This window comes from Microcebus murinus, chromosome 14 (genome assembly GCF_040939455.1).
Source record: "Microcebus murinus isolate Inina chromosome 14, M.murinus_Inina_mat1.0, whole genome shotgun sequence".
In the NCBI taxonomy this organism is placed as follows: Eukaryota; Metazoa; Chordata; class Mammalia; order Primates; family Cheirogaleidae; genus Microcebus; species Microcebus murinus.
This window is the reverse complement of record NC_134117.1, coordinates 7,142,495-7,160,351: the sequence shown is the minus strand read 5'-3', so window position 1 is coordinate 7,160,351 and position 17,857 is coordinate 7,142,495. Positions and strand designations below refer to the sequence as shown.

At 56.5% G+C, this 17,857-nt stretch overlaps 1 protein-coding gene across 4 annotated transcripts in view; it reads right to left on the bottom strand.

The window, feature by feature from the left end:
- Nucleotides 1-313: 313 nt before the first annotated feature.
- CHST15 (carbohydrate sulfotransferase 15) overlaps nt 314-17,857 on the bottom strand; it is a 112,968-nt gene continuing 95,424 nt past the window's right edge. For all 4 annotated transcript variants that reach the window (XM_012781325.3, XM_012781322.3, XM_012781324.3 and 1 more), the window contains exons 6-8: nt 11,959-12,115; nt 4,630-4,777; nt 314-2,888 (exon numbers count right to left, since the gene is read on the bottom strand). In XM_012781325.3, the coding sequence (XP_012636779.1) occupies nt 2,701-2,888; nt 4,630-4,777; nt 11,959-12,115 (493 nt within the window). In that variant the 3' untranslated portion in view covers nt 314-2,700. The remainder of the gene's footprint in view (nt 2,889-4,629; nt 4,778-11,958; nt 12,116-17,857) is intronic.

Genomic DNA, 17,857 nt, shown 5'->3' with positions numbered 1-17,857 from the left:
CAGGGGACAGAGTGCCCAGTGATAATGACATGCACCCAGACATGACAGGGGCCAGGCCTGCGGTCCCAGCTGTCATATCCAAAGGTCTGAAGACAGCGCGAGGCCTGACTACGCCCCAGCCCCACCCCGACTCACACCCAGTGGGACTCGCACAGGGGGTCCCCGGTAATGTGAGTCCCTCTCTGTTCTTGACTTTTACGTGCACGATCACAGCACACCTGTCACGGGCCACCATGTTATTAAGTCCCCTTGGACAGAGTGCACGACCCGTGCAGGGAGGACACTGGACTTTTGCGACTCATTCATGCACACGTTCTGCAGGTACCAGCCACGTGGGTCTGTCTTTAATTATGTTAAATATTCATAAAAGTACAGCGTAACTGCGATTCACTTTACATACCTTACAGGACTAAGGGAGTACAACCTAATACAATCTGATATACAGCTTTTGAGAACACAAATTCATCTCCATACCAGGTCGTGAGAAACGCTCCGTTTCGCTTTGGTTTTGAATGACAGGCTTGAGGACCACCGCCCGGAACGGCGCCTGTGCCGCCTGTCCCCAAGAGCCGGCCTCCGCTGGGAGAAAGCCGAGGCCGCAGGTGCGCCCCTGGAGGAAGGCCCTGGAGAGGAAAGTGTCTGATGGCATCGGCTGGCACAAAGGGTGGGCCTGCGTATACAAACACGATCCGCATAATAAACCAAATAATATTGGAAACCATACCTCAGTCGTACTTCTGTAAGAAGCAGAATTACACTGCATGTTGTTCACATGCATGGGAGGGCGCAGGGGAAACCCCTTGCTGTGCGAATGGCTGGCGTGGCGAGTGAAACGCGTACGGGAAACGGCAAGGTGCCTGGCAGAGAAATCATCTCTAAAAGGGCTGTGTCCAGAGCGGAGGCGTCCGCACGGCGCTGAAGGGAACCCACTCAGAGGATGCACCCGCACACGCACCCGCACACTCTGGTGGCAAATAAATACACTCACACACTGAAGCGACGGCTCCCTAAAGCTGCCTTGTGCTCAGGCCAGATTTCCCTGCCGGCTGCTGCGCCCAGTGCCGGCTGCAGAGAAAGGCCGGGATTGTCCCTGCGAGCGGGAGCTCGGGACACACTGCTCCTTCAGTGCTGAGCGCCTCACACGGGCTGCGGGTCCTGCCTGCACGGGCAGACAGACGGCGGCACCGGGGTCGGATGGCTGAGCAAATGCAGATCCCCCGGCCACTGCTGCCCAGTCTGCCTCCCTCACGCAGGCCGCCGGGGTGTGTGGGCGCTGCACTTTCTGACTCTGGCGGAAGAGAGCTCGACCTGGGGACTGTGGTCACCAGGAAGCTTCTCTTGACAACACGTGGGTGCAGAGCTTCTTCCGGGTCCCACCTGGGCTGTGTGCCACGCAGGTGCAAGCATGCTTGTCCATCTTCCCCAGGACTGGCAACAAACAAACCCTTCAGCCCATCCGTCTGTATGCCAGGCTACCACGTGGCCTAGAACGTTCCATTAAGTGCATGGCTCCTGGCAATCTCATTCCAAAACTCAACATAGCATGTTCAGCCTGAGTGCAGCTCACACATTGTGTTTCTGAATCAGGACACATGTATCTTGTAGTTCCGTAACCGGTTAAGGAACTGTGACCATGCTTGGTGGACAGTGTGGATAATAAAGTCATTGCAGTGGAAGGGGAGAAACAGAGCCTGCAGTCACCCCGAACTCAAAATGTAAAACCCGGCTGTTCTCCGATGACCTTAATTATACACAGGATGAGGGCTTGAGTTACCTAGATTTTTCCATGAAATGTTCAATTCCTTGAGGTTGCACATTCTGGCATTAAGAGCAAAAATTTCCCTTCAATTTTAAACTGCATTTCTTGGGAAAATATCTAACGAGGCAGAAAAGAGAGCTTGGGCTAGTCAAATGCAGAAAGTGGTTTGTTTTAAACGCATTAAACCTAAGTCAAGTCTACAAGGACAGAACGGGAGGAGGTCAGAGAGATGAAGGTGCTGCCAAAAACTGACTTATTTTTTTCCTCTTGGAAATAGTGATGTTAACGGGGTTTATCTCTGAAGAGACTGCAGGGCTGACTTTGGAGTAAAAGGGAAAGACGTGGAAGAGCCTCTATTCTCGAAAGAGCGGCCGTTCCCCGTCCTGACGAGGTTACCAGTCGCGACAAAATAGTGTTTTGAAAGGGAATGTGATGTGATCGCACCTGCGAACAGCCACCGCACTCCAGCCTGGGCAATGTAGCGAGACCCCATCTCTAGAAAAAAACAAAAAAGTGAATGTGACGTGTAAGTTCTGCCCAGGCCCGGGGCACGCCCCCTGGTGGGCTTCACCGGACCCCAGGCTCAGGCTCTCCGGGAGGCGGGGGTGGCAGGGCCGGGCTACCTTCCCGAGGCGCCCTCTCCACACCTGTGCGGTGCCAGCCCGCCTCGCCCCACCTCCAGGCCTCTCCAAGCAGGGCTGACTCCTCGGGGCAGTGGCTCCCGCCGGCCTGAGCGGAAGCAGCTCTGGGAGGGGCCGATCGCTGCTCAACAGACCACCACAAAGGAAATTCTGAAATGGTTGTAATCAACGTGTGCCCAGGGACGGAGAGGGTCCCAGGGTTTTCCACGCCATGACTGAGATGGTTCCTCGCGAGGACAGGCTTTTAAAATCCCGGCTACGGCGGCACCACCGGCTGGCCCAGCGCGAGCGCCGGAGCTCTCACGTCTTCCACGCGAACGCCTCGTCGGCGAGCACCTGCGCCAGCCGCGCGTTGAAGGGCCCGTAGAAGTCCTGCAGGATCTTCCGAGTGACCAGCCACATGGGCCCCAGGCTGCGGTCCTCGGGCCGCCGCGCGTTAGAGGCGGGGCTCTTGGTCATCAGGGCCTCCTGCTTGTCGCTCAAGGGCCCTGCAAGGAGAGGAGACTCTGTGAGGCAGGGGGCACGGCGGGCCGTAAAGGGGACTCTGTGACAGTCCCAACTACGCTTCGTGGGGAGACAGGAGTTTCCCTGAGGAAGAATGTGCCTGGCGGTTACATTTCTGTGGCCGGATGGTTCTGGAGCACTGCGGGAGGGCGGTGGAAGTACCACCAGGAAATAGCAAAGAAATTCTGTGGCCGGCGCGGGACGCCCAAGCCCGGGGAGCCCGGCTGGAATTCTGTGACGTGCAGCGCTCACCCGAGGCCCTCCTTGAGGATTCACTTCTCCCTGCCCTGCGTGGGCTGCTTCCCCCGGCCGTCAGCCTGCCCCCGGGTGACTGTGCCACCTGCCAGGCAGAGTCCACGGGCTTAGGATTTTGTGCTAATCAGCCCACTGGAAATTCTGCCCGGGCTTTTCTGCTCCAGGCAGCTGATGCAGAGGGCCCCATGCCTGGCCATACTGCACCCTGAGTGTCTTGCTGTGAAGTGGCCGTAAGGAGGCTGGTGGGGAGGAGGCCGCCTGTGCCCAGAGGTCCCACTGGCTGTAGCTCCCTCTGCAGCAAAAACACCCCTGAGGACAGACCCTGGAACAAGCCAGAAGGCGCTGCCACCGCCAACTCCAGCCCTCTGGACCACGGCCTCCCCAGCTCACTCCACCCAGTCGCTGCACAGGCCTCTTTACCCCGGGGCTCTTAGGACATGGCCAAAGACCTTAGCCCATAAGTAGGAAAAGCCTGTCCCAGTGCCCCTGGGTCATGTGAGATGCAGAACTGGCCTGTCATCTCAGGGGACAAATGGCAAGCTCAAAGGGATACAAAGTCAACAGGTGGCCCAAGCAGAGAGAAATGGGCCTCAGCCTCATAGGCCTTAGAAGGGGAAGAAACAGTCCCAGCGCATCACGTGACCAGCTCTCCAAGAAAGAGAAACAAGATCAAACGATTAAAGGGTTCCAGCCCCAGTGGTGGGCAGGTATACTTCAGGAAAGATTCAATTAACACAATTTCTAGGTGGGATCATTAGACAGGGCCCCAGCAGGTGCCCTGGGAAGGAACGCGGCTTATTCCGAGCCCACTCCAGCCCTTCCAGCAGTCCTGGGTGCCCGGTCACACGGCCAGCACTCCCTGCCTGAGCACACACCTCTGCCAGCCACTGCCATGGCCAGCACTGTGGCCTGTTGTCACCAAGCGCCTCTTGGGACTGTGGGGGCTGGAATACTGAGGCTGAGGGCAGGCACCCCCTCCCCAGAGGCCCAGCAGACAAAACCCGGCCAAATGGCTTTGACCCCAGGGATCCCCAACAACACCTGAGACGATGCAACAGTCTGTCTGTTCCCTGATCCAACCCTGTGTCCTGTTCAGCCACCCACCGACACCACGTCGGTCCTTCAAAGCTCGGCTCTCACACCCTTTCCTTCCACGGAGGCTTCCCTGGCCCCTTGTGCAGCTTGGGTCTCAAATCATCAGCATGTACCTTCCCCATGTCGTCCTACCTGTCACTTGGTCAAGTGAGCTGTGGCTTCCTCTTTTCCCTTCTCTGGACCGTAAGCTCTCAGAGGGGGACCACCTTCCTGTACACCCAGGGAGTCCTTCACTATACCATGCACAATGACCTGTGTGCAGCTGGTGCTCCATAATGGCACTGAACAGGCCTCCCTGCTCAGCCCGCCCCTCCCAGCAGAGCCATGTCCACGGAGCTCATGCTCTGCCCATCGGTCTGAGGATGACGTTCGTACCTAGGTTCAGAAACTGGAAGACCTTGTGCATGGTGTACTTGACGTTGGATGCGTGATCTTCCAGGCGCAGAATGAGAAACTGTTCCTTGTTGAAAACAGTGAGCCAGTCCAGGAGGTACACCGCGTACAGCCCGACCTGCAGCCGCACCTAGGACCACAGACAGGCGTTACTGGAGGAGTAATTCCAATGCCCATAGGCACCTCCCACAAGTGCTGTAGCGTCTTGTTATGAACCACCACAAGAACGTCACCCCAGCAAACAGCCACGTTTGGAAGCCAGATTTTAACACCACATGCTCCTGCTTCATAAGGGGCTCTGTGCTGCACATGCAAAGAATTCCCACGCCAGGGGTTGCACTTAATCCCACACCACCCTGCAGGCAGCTCCACACCTTCACTTCACAGGTGAGGACTGAGGCACCAGGAGGAAGTCAGGGTTTTGCGCCACATCCTGCTAGCCCTCTGTTCCCGGGGCAGCCTCCACGCCCAGCACACATGGGCTGTGACAAAACAACTGCAGACGCCGCACAGGCAGGCTGTGAGTGGACAGCCAGATGCCTGGTCGTGTGAACACTGTGACCGAGAGGGCGCGTGCACGTCCCAGTCTGATCACACCCACGAAGCCCACAGGCAGACGGCTGGACTCAAATCCTCCCTCCTCCCCAGCCATCTCCCGCACTCATCCCTCTGCTCCTATTCTCGTGCCACACCGCACTTGCGTGGGGGACGCTGACCTGCCCAGAGACAGGTCTGGCTTTGCCCTTGGCTCCTGGAGGTGATCTCCAGACCCAAGGTCTCCTGCCTGGCAGGATCTTGGTTTGCCAGGGGTTTGGCCAACACTGTGATTTATGACAGGGCTTTGGGCCACACTGGAGGGACTGCAGGCTCAAGGTCAGCCACCCGAGCAGTATGCGACTGAGCCCAGTAAAACCCTGGACACCAAAGGCATGGGGTGGCAACGCCCCAGGGGCACTGTCACAGCTCCTGGCCAGGAGGTGCTGACAGCATCTACAACTCCACAGGCAGAGAACGACTCTCAGCTCTGCCTTGGGGTCCCCGGGACCCTGCGCTATGTGCTTCCTCCCCTGGCTGACTGTAACCTGCATCCTGCCCCTATAATAAATCGCCACGGCCTTTGGTTCCTTCTGGGAGCCCTAGAAAATCACTGAACCTGAGAGGGAGTTGGGGGGCCCGCGTTCTGAACTTGCAATTGGTGTCAGAAGTGACAGCATTCCTGGGGACTGTTCTAACCTTGCGGTTCACCCTAAACTCTTGGCAAAGCTCTGAGAAAAAGGGCCCTTTCCCCTTTTGCTGGGAGGCCCCCTTCTCCAGGCTTCTCCTCCTGCCCCTTCCCCAGGTGCTCAGGGACCCCACTCCCCGCCCATCTGTGGCCTGCCAGACTCCCTCACCCCCCACCACTCCCCAGTTCAAACCGGTGCCTGTGTTCACACCCCATCAACACCTGGCCAGTCTTCCCTCCTCTGGTTCGGCACTCCCATCCCATACCCCACCACCAGTATGAGCTTCCAAACCAGCGATGCCCCCACAGCCAGCCCCCATGGCTCTCTTCCCATAGAAAGTCCTCAGTCTGGTGCGAACTTCCAGCTCAGCCCCTCTCACTTCTTTAGGCAGACATCTCATGTCACACTTCCTTCTCTGCCCAGCCTGACCTTGAGCACCTCGAGGACAGGGACCCTGGCTTCTCCATCGTCCCATCCTGCACAAGGCCTTGCGCCTTGGCACTCAACATGCTTCTCAAGTGGCATTGCTAAACATGGTGACAGCAATAAGACAATGAAACATTTAACAAAATACACGCAGACACTAACCAGTTTCATCTCTCGCCATTCCTTTGCCATTGTTATTTTTCTAACACGTAGGAGGATGAGAAGGAGAAACAATTAGAGGGGAGAGCTGTCTGCAAAATACACGGCTGCCTCCGACCCGCACTTTGTTGCTACCTGACACACCAGCGCATAAAAGCCCTCAAGCTGGGCCGGAGCTAAGGAGAAGTGAGTCCGCACCAGTCTCGGAAACGAGTGCGTGCCGCCCCAGCGCAGAGGAGCCATCGCAGGGATGTCTGTTGCTAGTCGCCCGCCTCACGGGGCTTTCCTTCCATCTCCGGGTGGCTCCCAGCCCACCCCTCCCAGGGAAGACCCGTCTGACGAGGTTTCTCTCTTCCAGAGAACCTGCCTTGGCAACTGGAGAACTTTCTAGAAGGAAAGTGTCTGTGGCAGGCTGGAGGTGTTTTAAAGCAGCTGTAGTCTGTCCCTGCACCTGGCCATGGTGACGGAATGACTCACTGACACCTTGCTCTGCCCATCCAGGTGACAGATGCAGGAGGACAGAGACCTGCCAGCGGAGTCTCACCCTGTACCAGGGTCTTCCTGGACAGGTGACAGGCGGGGCTGCTCTGGGAACGGGGCGAAGCCTCAGGGGCCGGAGCTGAGGAAGGCTTCCTAGGCGCTCAGTGGGCTCCCAAGGGGCTAGATCCCTGGCCCCCTGCACACTGCCCCTGACCTGCCCACCTCCCAGCCGCCTCACAAGTCGGGTGACAACTTCTGGTTTGTGCATTGCTGGCACAACCATGCACCACGAAGACAACCCCACTCCGAACCCTTTTGTCCTCACCTTTTCCCAGTACAGGACAGAGAATCAAAATAAAACAAAATTTTTTTAAAAAAGCGTATCCAGGGCAAGTGCCTAAGACGTTTAACGCTGGGAAACATGAGCACTAAGAGAAGCCCCTGAGCGTGTCTGGGCCAGCTCACTCCCTGACAGAAGAAGGGAGGCCGGGAGCGGCGGGGCCTGCCCAGGGTCGGCGCCTCACACCTGCAGCTGTGTCCCTTTTGCACGTGGGGCTCCCTCCCCACGCAGGGCGCCCGGGCAAGAGCGAGCCCCGCAGGAGAGCTGAGCTGGGCACAGTCCCAGCCCTGGCCGAGCCTCTCTGTCCCCGGCTAGGGATTTCACTGGGACTCGCCCCTAACCTGAGCCTAAGCCGTGTGCCGGGACCCCGCTAGGCGGTGGTGACATGCTGCCAGCAGACGTGCCCTGGCCTCGGGGAGCTTGCAGTCTAGCGGCAGAGACAGCTCAACAGGCAAAGAAACAAACATCTGAGATCACCAACTCTGATACACGCCATGGGGAAAACCAGCAAGTGGCCACAACAGAAGGTCAGCGTAGAGCAGGACCGGAAGGAAGGGAAGGCCCAGCAACCAGAAGCAGGTCCCCAGGAGAGGAGGAGGAGGAGGAGGAGGATCAGGAGAAGGCGCCCTGGCGGTTCTCCGGCGGCAACACCCGGAGGGCCTGTCCGATAGAGGGTGGGCCCTGCCTCGTGATTCTGATTCAGGTGGTCTGGGGAGGGCTTGAGCACGTGCAGTTCTGACAAGTTCCCTGGGGCTGCGGCTGCTGCTGGTCCAGGGACCAGGACTTGCAGGTCCCTGCCTCGAGGACGCTCCAGGGAGAGGTGGTGGGGCAGGGCAGTGATGGAGCCAGGTGGGGGTCGACAGGCACACCTGCATTCGGGCACAAGCAGGCAGCAGGTGCCTTCAGCAGGGTGTGCCAGGGCCCAGTGGGTCTCACAAAGCTGCCCTCCCGGTGCTGTGGCCAGAGGGAAATCAGCTTCTCCTCCCAGAAATGAAAATTCACCTCTGAGAGGAGGGTTTCTGATGGCTTCCTACCTGCTCTTCCTCTCCAGGGACCAGAGATGGAAAGACGATTAAGGGACGATCTGAGTTTTAAGGGCCATGAGATCTGGGATTGAACCTGAGCCTGCCTGTTACGAGTTATGGGTGGGAGAGTTGCCCTCGGTGAGCCTTGGTGTCCCCATCTGTGAAACGGGGATGGATTTCAGAGGGTCTGTGGGGACTGAAGGAGACGGTGCACTGGAAGGGCTCGGGACAGTGCCTGGCAGTAGTGAGCAAAGGCCAGGTCCCTGCCCCGTCCTGCTGCTGGTCCAGGAGCAGGATCTGCAGGTCCCTGCCCCGTCCTGCTGCTGGTCCGGGAGCAGGATCTGCAGGTGCCTGCCCCTTCCTGCTGCTGGTCCAGGAGCAGGATCTGCAGGTGCCTGCCCCTTCCTGCTGCTGGTTCGGGAGCAGGATCTGCAGGTGCCTGCCCCTTCCTGCTGCTGGTTCGGGAGCAGGATCTGCAGGTGCCTGCCCCTTCCTGCTGCTGGTCCAGGAGCAGGATCTGCAGGTGCCTGCCCCGAGGCCCCACCCGGACGAGTGTGCTGCAGCGTGGAGACGGGCTGGGACAGGGAGAAGAGGCTAAAGTTTTTAAACTGGAAGCAGAAGCTTTAAAAACCTTTTTGTCAGGAAGTTTCCAGCATACACAGGTGGTGAGAGTCATGACGGCACCCGTGAACTTATCACTCAGCCTCGGAAGTTCTCAAGTTCACGGGTGGAGAGCTAACCAGAAGCAGGAGGGAGGGCGCACCCTGTCTTCCCTGTGGAGGAGCATCGGCAAGGCCGAATCAAGGGCAGGACCGGGGCTCTGGCTGATTACACAAGAGCGTCGATGCCAGCCAAAGAAGCCACCTCGGGGCGTGAATCCCCGCCTGTGCTGCTGTCACCCTCAGTGCTGCTCTCAGGTGGCTCTGTGGCCACCATCACAGGAGACACAGCGGCCTGGGGAAAGTGCATTTTTGTGTGGCTTGGCCGACACAGCCCGACTGCCCGGAGCCTGAGCCCGGAGTGGGAGCAAGTCAGGCGGGGCCTGAGGAACCGTCAGGGCAGCCCACCTGCCGCAAGGTGGCTCCCTGAAGGTGGCGGCAGGTCTGGGCTGGCCCAGGGTTAAGAGGAGGAGAGAGCCCCAGGGTTGTGGTTTCTTCCAGCACTGAACACGATGCTGCGCACAGAGTGGGCACCAGTGTGTGCTGAAAAGCACGATCATGTCTCAACCGGGACTCGCCCCCCCCCCACAGGCCCCGTGAGGACGGCCCTCCCCAGCACAAACCGCCACGAGGAGCCAGGCAGGAGCGAGGGCCAGAAGGGCCGCACGCCGCTCGAGGGGCACGAGCCGGAACACGTGCACGTCCGGATTTCCCTTTCACCCCCAGCTCCCCACCCCCGTCTGTCCACAAGTCCCTTCCTGTCTTCCTCTCACTGCTTCCAGAAAGTTCCAACGCTTTCCTACCCTCTGCTAGTACCCTGACTCAGCCACCAGTCTCTTACCACACCTTGCACCCCACCACTGTCCTGTCTCTGGGAGACAGCCCCTCTAGACAGTCCCACCCCCTCGCTTGGCTGCCCCAGGCGTCTTTCTAAAGTGCAGATCTGCCACAGCCGTCGGTGGGGTTCCAGCCCCGCTGCCCCCAAATATGGCACTGTGGCATCTGAGAAAATGGCAGAACCAGGAAGTGCTCACCTCCATCTTCCCCGAGGCAGGACACAAAACCCTCATTTGGGAGGCGCCCTCCCCACGCCAGAGGAAAGGAACAGCCTCACTGCTGAAGACGCAGGGACACAGGGAAGAGTCTGGGCGGCCCAGCTCCGGCTCCGTTTATTGGCAGTAGAGGACAACCACACCTCTCTGCACGGCCGTCCTCTTCCTCAAAACTAAGCACAGAAATGCACAGGGTTCCCTGTTTCTTCAAGTGTTTGCTTCCTCATGAAGGCTCCGTGCCATGTAAAACTTTAATAAATTGTATGCTTTTCTCTTGTTAATCTGTCTTTTATTACAGGTGCCTCAGCCATGAACCCAGCAGACTTCTCCCATCCAAGTACTAACCAGCCCTGACCCCGCTTAGCTTCCAGGATCAGACGAGATCGGGTGCGTTCAGGGTGGCGTGGCCGTAGACGGGAAAGAGATTTCTTTTCAACATCTACATTACCCTCTGCCTAGACCCTCCCCATTTCTCTCATGACGAGGTCTAGACTCGCCCCGAGGCTCACCGCGTCCCGGGGCCGCAGCCCCACTCGCCGGGCACCCGAGCCCTCCGTCACGCCCCGTCTCCCGCACACAGGCTCTCGGGCCTGCGTGGCAGGTGGCCCCTGTGCTGGCCGCTCAGCCTCTGCACGTTGCTCTCATTCCCTGATCGCCTCATCTTCGAGGACTCAGCGCAGGCCTTCACCCTCCTGACGCCCTGTTCTCGGGCGTCCCCTGCCCCCTGCCCAGCCTCATCCACTCTCCCTGCTGGCTGTGCAGGACGGCAGGGACCGTGTTCATCCTGGCACCGCTGTGGCCCCAGGAGCCAGCGCCATGCACAGAACACAGTGGGACAGATGAACACAGGGATGTGCGACAGAACCGTCCATCTCTAATCCTCATAACAGCCCGGCAGAGCAGAGCCATTCCCCCAATTTATGACAAAGCAACTTGTCTCAGAGAGGCCAAGACAACTGCCCAGAGTCACACAGCCAGTGAACGCCCCAGCTGGGGACCGTACCCACCCTGCTGTCGGGATCTGGACCCTGCTCCTACCCAGGACCACAGCCGGGTTCTGTGGTTATCGCTGTCCCTGCCACACCTTCCCTGGAGAACCACAGAGTCCAGCAGCACAGCCTGGAGCCCCACCTGCTGCTGCCTCTGCACACTGCCTTCCAGATACCACGGCACTGGTGACAATAAAGGGGGAGCAAAGCTCCAGATCTGGGCCCCGCCGCCCATGGGGGCTCCAGGACTGCGCAGCAGGTCTGCTCGTGCGTTGGGCAGAGCCAGGCTCGTAAAGGCAACAGCAGCAGCTTGGCTGCGGAAGGAAGAGGCGTCCAGCTGTACAAGCCCTGAGACGAAGCCCTTATGACAACCTGACAACCCTGTGACAAAGCCCTACAACAATCCGACAACTAGACAACCCACCCCAGGGAGCCCAGCCTGGAAAACCAGCCCCCAACTAAAAGGTGCTGAATTCACCATTAATATTTGCATTTAAAAAGGCTAGGAATGTACAGATATAGTCCTAAAGGGAACACAAACAATAGTGGGAACAACAGACAATATTTTTTAATTGAGATCCTATCAAAGAAACCTTCAAAGTCATTGGTGAGTAATTTTTTAAACCAACAAAACAATCCACCACCGCTAGAGAGGATGCTCTTAAGACAATTTGAGAGCTGGGTGTCCTCATGTCTGCCGATACTAATTGCTGGGTGTGTTTTTAGAGCCTCACTAAATGGTACTCTTCCTAAATGCACCCTCATTCTCCCTCTGAGGGAGGAGACAGGAGGTGGGGGTGACCAGCAGGGAGGAAGGCAGGGAGCCAGCCAAAGAGCCATTGGTTTCAGTTTTTACACTTGTGAATAATGGGGAACAGCATTTGCACATTAAATCGCTTCTGTGCTAAGCCCCAACCCACAATGCCACTTGCATGATAAAACACTGGGCGGTACGCACGGGCATGGCGTTGTTGAGCGTGTTGTTGTAGACGCAGGCACGCAGGGAATAATCGAGCATGCAATTTTCAAACAGCTGCAGCGCTTCTGTCACTTTCTCGTGGAAGTCATCTGCAGATTTATTCGAACTTGCAAAGTAGAGATAGTCTGAGTACAACCTGTGAATAAAACAAATGGGTATTTTTACCACCCATGAACGTGCGATCGCACCATTTGGATGACAATGAAAATCAATGCACAATGACATTATCTCGTTTTGCTCATTAAAGCACTATTTCTCCCCCTTCCCTTGCAGTTGGGCCATCTCCCTGCCTCCCCCGCAGCCCCACCCTCCACGCAGCCTTCCACGCTCTCCGGCCGGCCGGACGTGTCTGCACCGGCCCCGAACGAACGACCGGCAGTTTTTATGGGGCTGCTCTTTCTGGTCCTCTCAGGCGCTGGCTCTGTTTTCTCAATAACAGTGAGCTTCAAAACAACACCAGATCACAAAAAACTGTACAGTGGCAAAGGGAGGCCATGAAAATTTTATGCTCCTTCCTGTTCCTCTCTCCTCCATTGGAGGGAACAAAAACAAGAGCATCTGTTGCTCTCGCAGTCTTACAATTCCACATGAAAGCCCTGGCCCTTCTCACAGACGTTCCTGAGGCTTTAAAAAAATTACGAAATGTGTCTTTCTAGACTGGGAGGGCCCTATATTTTAACACAAGGTAGAAGCATCCCCCCATATGCACGTGAACACCTGCAGCCTTACGTGTTTCCCTGCAGGCACGCATCTGTTCGTATACACACCACCACACGGATGTAAGAATGTCATGCACGGACCGCCGGTCTTCCTTAACAAGACTCCAGGCTCCCCTGAATCCTCTTCCCAACTAGGCCTTGACTTGTGGACTTCTGTGTCCACCTCTGCATCCCCCCACTTTAGCAAGAACCCTGCTGGTGAGTGAGATTTATGGGAGGCCACTGTTTCAGGCTGAGCCCCTACACCAGGCCGGGACAGACCAGACCAAACCAAACCAGAATGACTCACTCGTGGCCAGTTTCCAAAACACAGGAGATTTACAGCAACCAGTCACCAGGGGCCAGTCAACCTGAGCCGGCATGCTAAAGATGTCCCCTCGGCCTCAACCCCATTAGGAAAGTCCCTGGGAAGTGACCAATCCCCTCTTTGTCCCGTTTCTGCTGCGTCAGCCCTTTCCTGCTTACACAGCCCACCTTCTCCGCTCGGCCAACACGAACACCTTCCTATAGCGAGCATGGATGCTGCCCATTCGTGAATTGTGCTAGGAAAAAGCTAATCAGGTCTTTGAACTACATTTGTTAAAACCTGCACTGCTAAGTTGGGTTAGCCAGAATCCTCCCCCACCCACTTACCCTTGAGGTTCCCCTTAGTAATCTTCCATCCACCGGCCCCTCGCCCCACTCCTCGGCTACAAAGTCCTCACGTTTCCCTTATTGCGTTTGGAGTTGAGCCCAATCTCTCTCCTGTACCCCACACGCCATCACAGCAGTCCCTGCACCTACAGTAATAGTCTCAGATAAAGTCTGTGTTGCCGTTTTAACCAATGTCAGAATAGATTTTTCTTTAACAGAACTTCCAATTTGTGAGTCTCCTACTCTACCTTCTCCCCTGTTTTGGCTTACAGAGAGTGTATTTCCTTCTTTTGGTTTTCAAAAAAGACCCTCTGTGCATTTAGACATTTCTTCCTACTCTCTGTTCTTGCACACACACCTGCTTGTGACCCCGCAGCTGTGCTCAGCGCCCCCCACACTCACAGCCCCCAGCTGCACCTCCTGCCGGGGCTGAAACTGGGCTCATGGAAATCACAGCCCCCGCGGCCCCCTGGAGTCAGACTTCTCTCTTCTCTCAGCTCCGCGCCTCCTGTCCCCTCACCTCCAACCTGGCTCCCCTCTTTCCAGTGACTCTATGTACCCATATGGGGGGAGGGGCTTTAACATCTGTAAGATCTGCCAGTCGCACCTAGTGCTTCTGTCCCCAAGACTCAGCCACACGCTGTCCTGCAGAAACTGCACCCTCATTGCACGGGGCTGCCAACGCTCCTTTTCCGCTGCCCTCTCCTCTAATCACAGTCATGATACCGAGCGTCCCCTCTTAGGGACAGGCCAGATCTTATCCATCCCTGTATGCCCCCTTCCCTTGGCACGTGTGATGCCTTTACCAGGTCCCTTCAGAGTTTATCCACGGCCAGTGTCCACAGAGGACGCCTCCTCCAAGTCTTGAGCCATTCGGGATCTGCCCACAGATTGCCTGGAACCCAAACACACGCCAGAACAGGACTGTTCTGTCTACCTCAGCCTGGTCGGCCACTGTCCAAAAGGACTGGCCTCAAGACTAGTCGCCAAAGATGCTCGGTGGCTGGAGGGTGGGCTCCCCCAGACCCACACTCCTCTGAGCACACTCCCCAGGACCACCGCACGCTCCCCCCGACTGGTGCCCCCAACACCACCTGTGTTATTTTCCATCTTCAGAACTGGAAGATGCATCAAGACTGAAACACGGTGCCCGTCACTGCCGGGTCAGTCATGGTTAGAAAAACATGAATGGCTGATCAATAAATGCCCAAGTCAGACCTGCAGGAACCTTCAAGAGCAGCTTGGCCGTGCGCACTGAGGGGTTCCACGCGGCACCTCGATGGGGCGTCCCATCAGTCCTATCGGTACGAAGGCTCAGCCCAAGAAACGACATCAATGAGAAGGAACAGGTGCTTATGAAACTGTCATCAAATCCTATACTTAATAAGTCCGAGCCCTGAGTTCTTTCCAAGATGCACGCAGAACTCTCCAAATTGCTTGGCGGAACCGGAATTCCATCACATAAATTATCTTATAAAAATGCAATCATTGGCTCAAGGTTTTCATACTGAGATATTTGAGATTTTTTTCTTTATGGTAGCAATATTTCTAATAAATATCTGAATTATAAATAAAGCAAAAGCACCTAAGCCTGCCTCAATTTTAAACACAAAGTCACTTCATGAAGAATCTGCTGATTCTACACAATTCTGTATATACATAAAGGAGTAATCCCTGGAGGAAAACTGGGACATGCCCAGTGTACCAACCAGGCGAGCTCACGCCTACCAGGTGAGACTCCTGACTTCCGTCTGTCTGGGGTGCGCTGAAATGAACTCACACCCCCACTTCCCTCGAGCACGTTCATAGCTTTTCAGAGCTGGGCCAGGTCCCTTCCTCGGCAGGATGGGAAGAGACATCTTTGGCCCCTCGGTCACCTCCAAGTATCCTGGATCTGGCCACAGCATAGGTGAGCCCTGGGATTCCCAGGAGCCCCACTGCCAGGATCGTGCAGGGAAGTCCTTTGTGCCGTGGCCTGTCACAAACCTGAACAGGAGCTGAGTTGCCAAAACAAATGGCCACCACCTCCCCCGTGGATGCCGTAGTTGGCTGAATAGCGGCCACCAAAAAGATATGTCTGAGGCTTACTCTCTGGTTCCTGTGAATGTGACATTATCTGGAAATAGCACCTTTGCAGATATAATTAAATCCAGGATCTGGAGATAAGATCATCCTGATTTAGGGTGGGTCCTAAATCCAGTGGCTGGTGGCCTCATTAAAACAGGAGAGGACACACGAGGAGAACATATGCAGACAGAGCCGGAGATTGGAGTGATGCATCCGCCACCCAAGGAACACCGGGGACTGCTGCAAGCCGCTGGCAGCTGGGAGAGAGGCCTGGGACAGATTCGCCCTCCGGGCCACCAGAGGGAACCAACCCCGCACACATCTTGATTTCAGATTTCTGCCCTCCGGAATAAATTTGCTTTAGCAACAAAGTTTGTAGTAATTTATAACAACAGCCCTAGGAACCAACACAGATTCTAAACCCCAATTCCAAGGAAGACTAAGGAGTTACTTTTGTTGACAATCTCTGGGACCCCAGAAGGGTGGCCCGAGTGTGCAGGGCTGCGGCCGTGTGGCCAGGTTTCCCGCAAACACACAACAGCAGCTCTCACATTCTGGCAAGTTCTGTCTGGGCAGGAGCATCAGGCTAACGCCTCCTAAGAACGTGTTCAATAAACAACGCTGTGCCTTCCCCCACGGCTACTCTCCGGGAACAAAGTAAGTTAATGACCTTGCATGAGTGAAAGCCACTTGGATGGGTTAAAGCCACTCAGAAGACGTTGAGAAGGACACCAGCAAATGCATCAAGAATAAGTCCTCAAAAAGCTGGCGCGGGCACACAGGTAACAGCTGAAATGTACAGAGACAAACCTCAATGCCCACCTTTTGGCGTGTCAGATCAACTGTGCAACGACGAAGTCGGGGAAAAGACCAACGTGCAGAACACAAGAGCTCATGATGAATCATCACAGAACTGCGGGGACGCTCGTGCCACCTCAGGACGCATTAACAGAGGCACGGCATCAAGAACACAGGAGGGTAGAGCACAGCGACAGGCGGCTCAGGGCCTGCAAGGACGCTTGCCTTCAGCGCTGGGAGCCAGGTGGTGAAGGGAAAGGAGCTGCTCCCCCTGGAGAGGCACAGACCCAGCGGGAAGACCTGTCCCACCCCCCACAGGACAGACCAGTGGGCGACGGTTCGGGAAGAAAGCCTGGTTCCACACAGGGAGAAATTCCTCCAGTCAGGGCAGTGCAGTGGCTGGCGGGGCTGCAGGAGCAGCCTGGGCTGGAGAGGAGGAGGGCTCCGGGGTAGCACCGGGTTGGGGACTCCGCCATCCCTGAGTTTCAGGGCTGCCCAGGCCGCTCCTGCTGAACCTCATTTTCTTACTCTCAAACCACCCTGAACAGATGGGTGTTACATTTGGCCAGGACCGTTTCCAACGGCAATTCCAAATATAAGTCCAGATCCGTTCCAGGCCGTCTGTGCTGCGGTTATTTTGGGGGCTGCTGGCGTGGCCTGTGGGGTGCTGCTTGGCCCCTCTCCTGTGCACGCAGGGTCTGGACCCCCCGAGGGGCAGTGGGACGGGATGTGTGTGTGTCCAGGGGAGGGGACTCCCTCAACCTGGCACCTCTGAAAGTGATCAGGTCTCTCCCCACAGGGACAAAGCGGCGGCCAGCAGTGAGCAAATCCGGTTTCCCCATGACCCCTGCTGAATGCACTCAATGACATTTGCAGGGTGCTGCTCTGAGCCGGCGTGAGCAGACGTTGGCGTGCCGGTCACCGTCAGAGCAGAAGCAGACTATGCCGTGGGCGCCTCCTCCAGGCCAGGCTCTGTGGCTGCTGTCAAGGTTCAACTCCTGCAGTTTCCTCAGTTTCCACCCCCGGCATGGAGGCTGGTGGTCACAGAGGACGGCCAGCACCAGGCCCCGTGCTGCGTACTGCGTGTGTGCCGGGTTCTGTCTCCACAGCCCGGTGTGGGATGCGTGGACCCCATCTCACGGGGCAGAGGACTGACACGCGGAGAGGTCAAAGAGCTTGCCCACGGCACACAGCCAGGAGCTCCCAGGCTGGCACCCAAACAAGCCCAGGTCCGCCTGACCCCAGCGCCCACTGGCGCCGAGGGTGTGCCCCTCCCCCCTAGTCTGGAGGAGAAAACTCGGTGGCTAGCTAGGGGAGGGGCTCGCCATTCGCACTGACAGTCTTTGGGTTTTGTTTGTTTGGATGTTATTGTTTTAGATGTGCAGTGACTTGGAAGCAACAGTCAATTCTGTCACCAAACTTCTTAATAAGTCACAGCAGACTGGCAAACAATTACAAAGTGTAACGGAGCAGCACACAAACGTTTAGGATAAACACGAGGAGATTCACTGTCATGGTCGGGAAACGCAAATGTGTTTATGATATCGTGTGGGCACCTAGAAAAGTGACAGCAACAACAAATGGATATTCAGGTATCCATGATATCCAGGTATCCAGAACCCATCATGTAATCTATTATCGCTTAGCGCATATGCATTGGT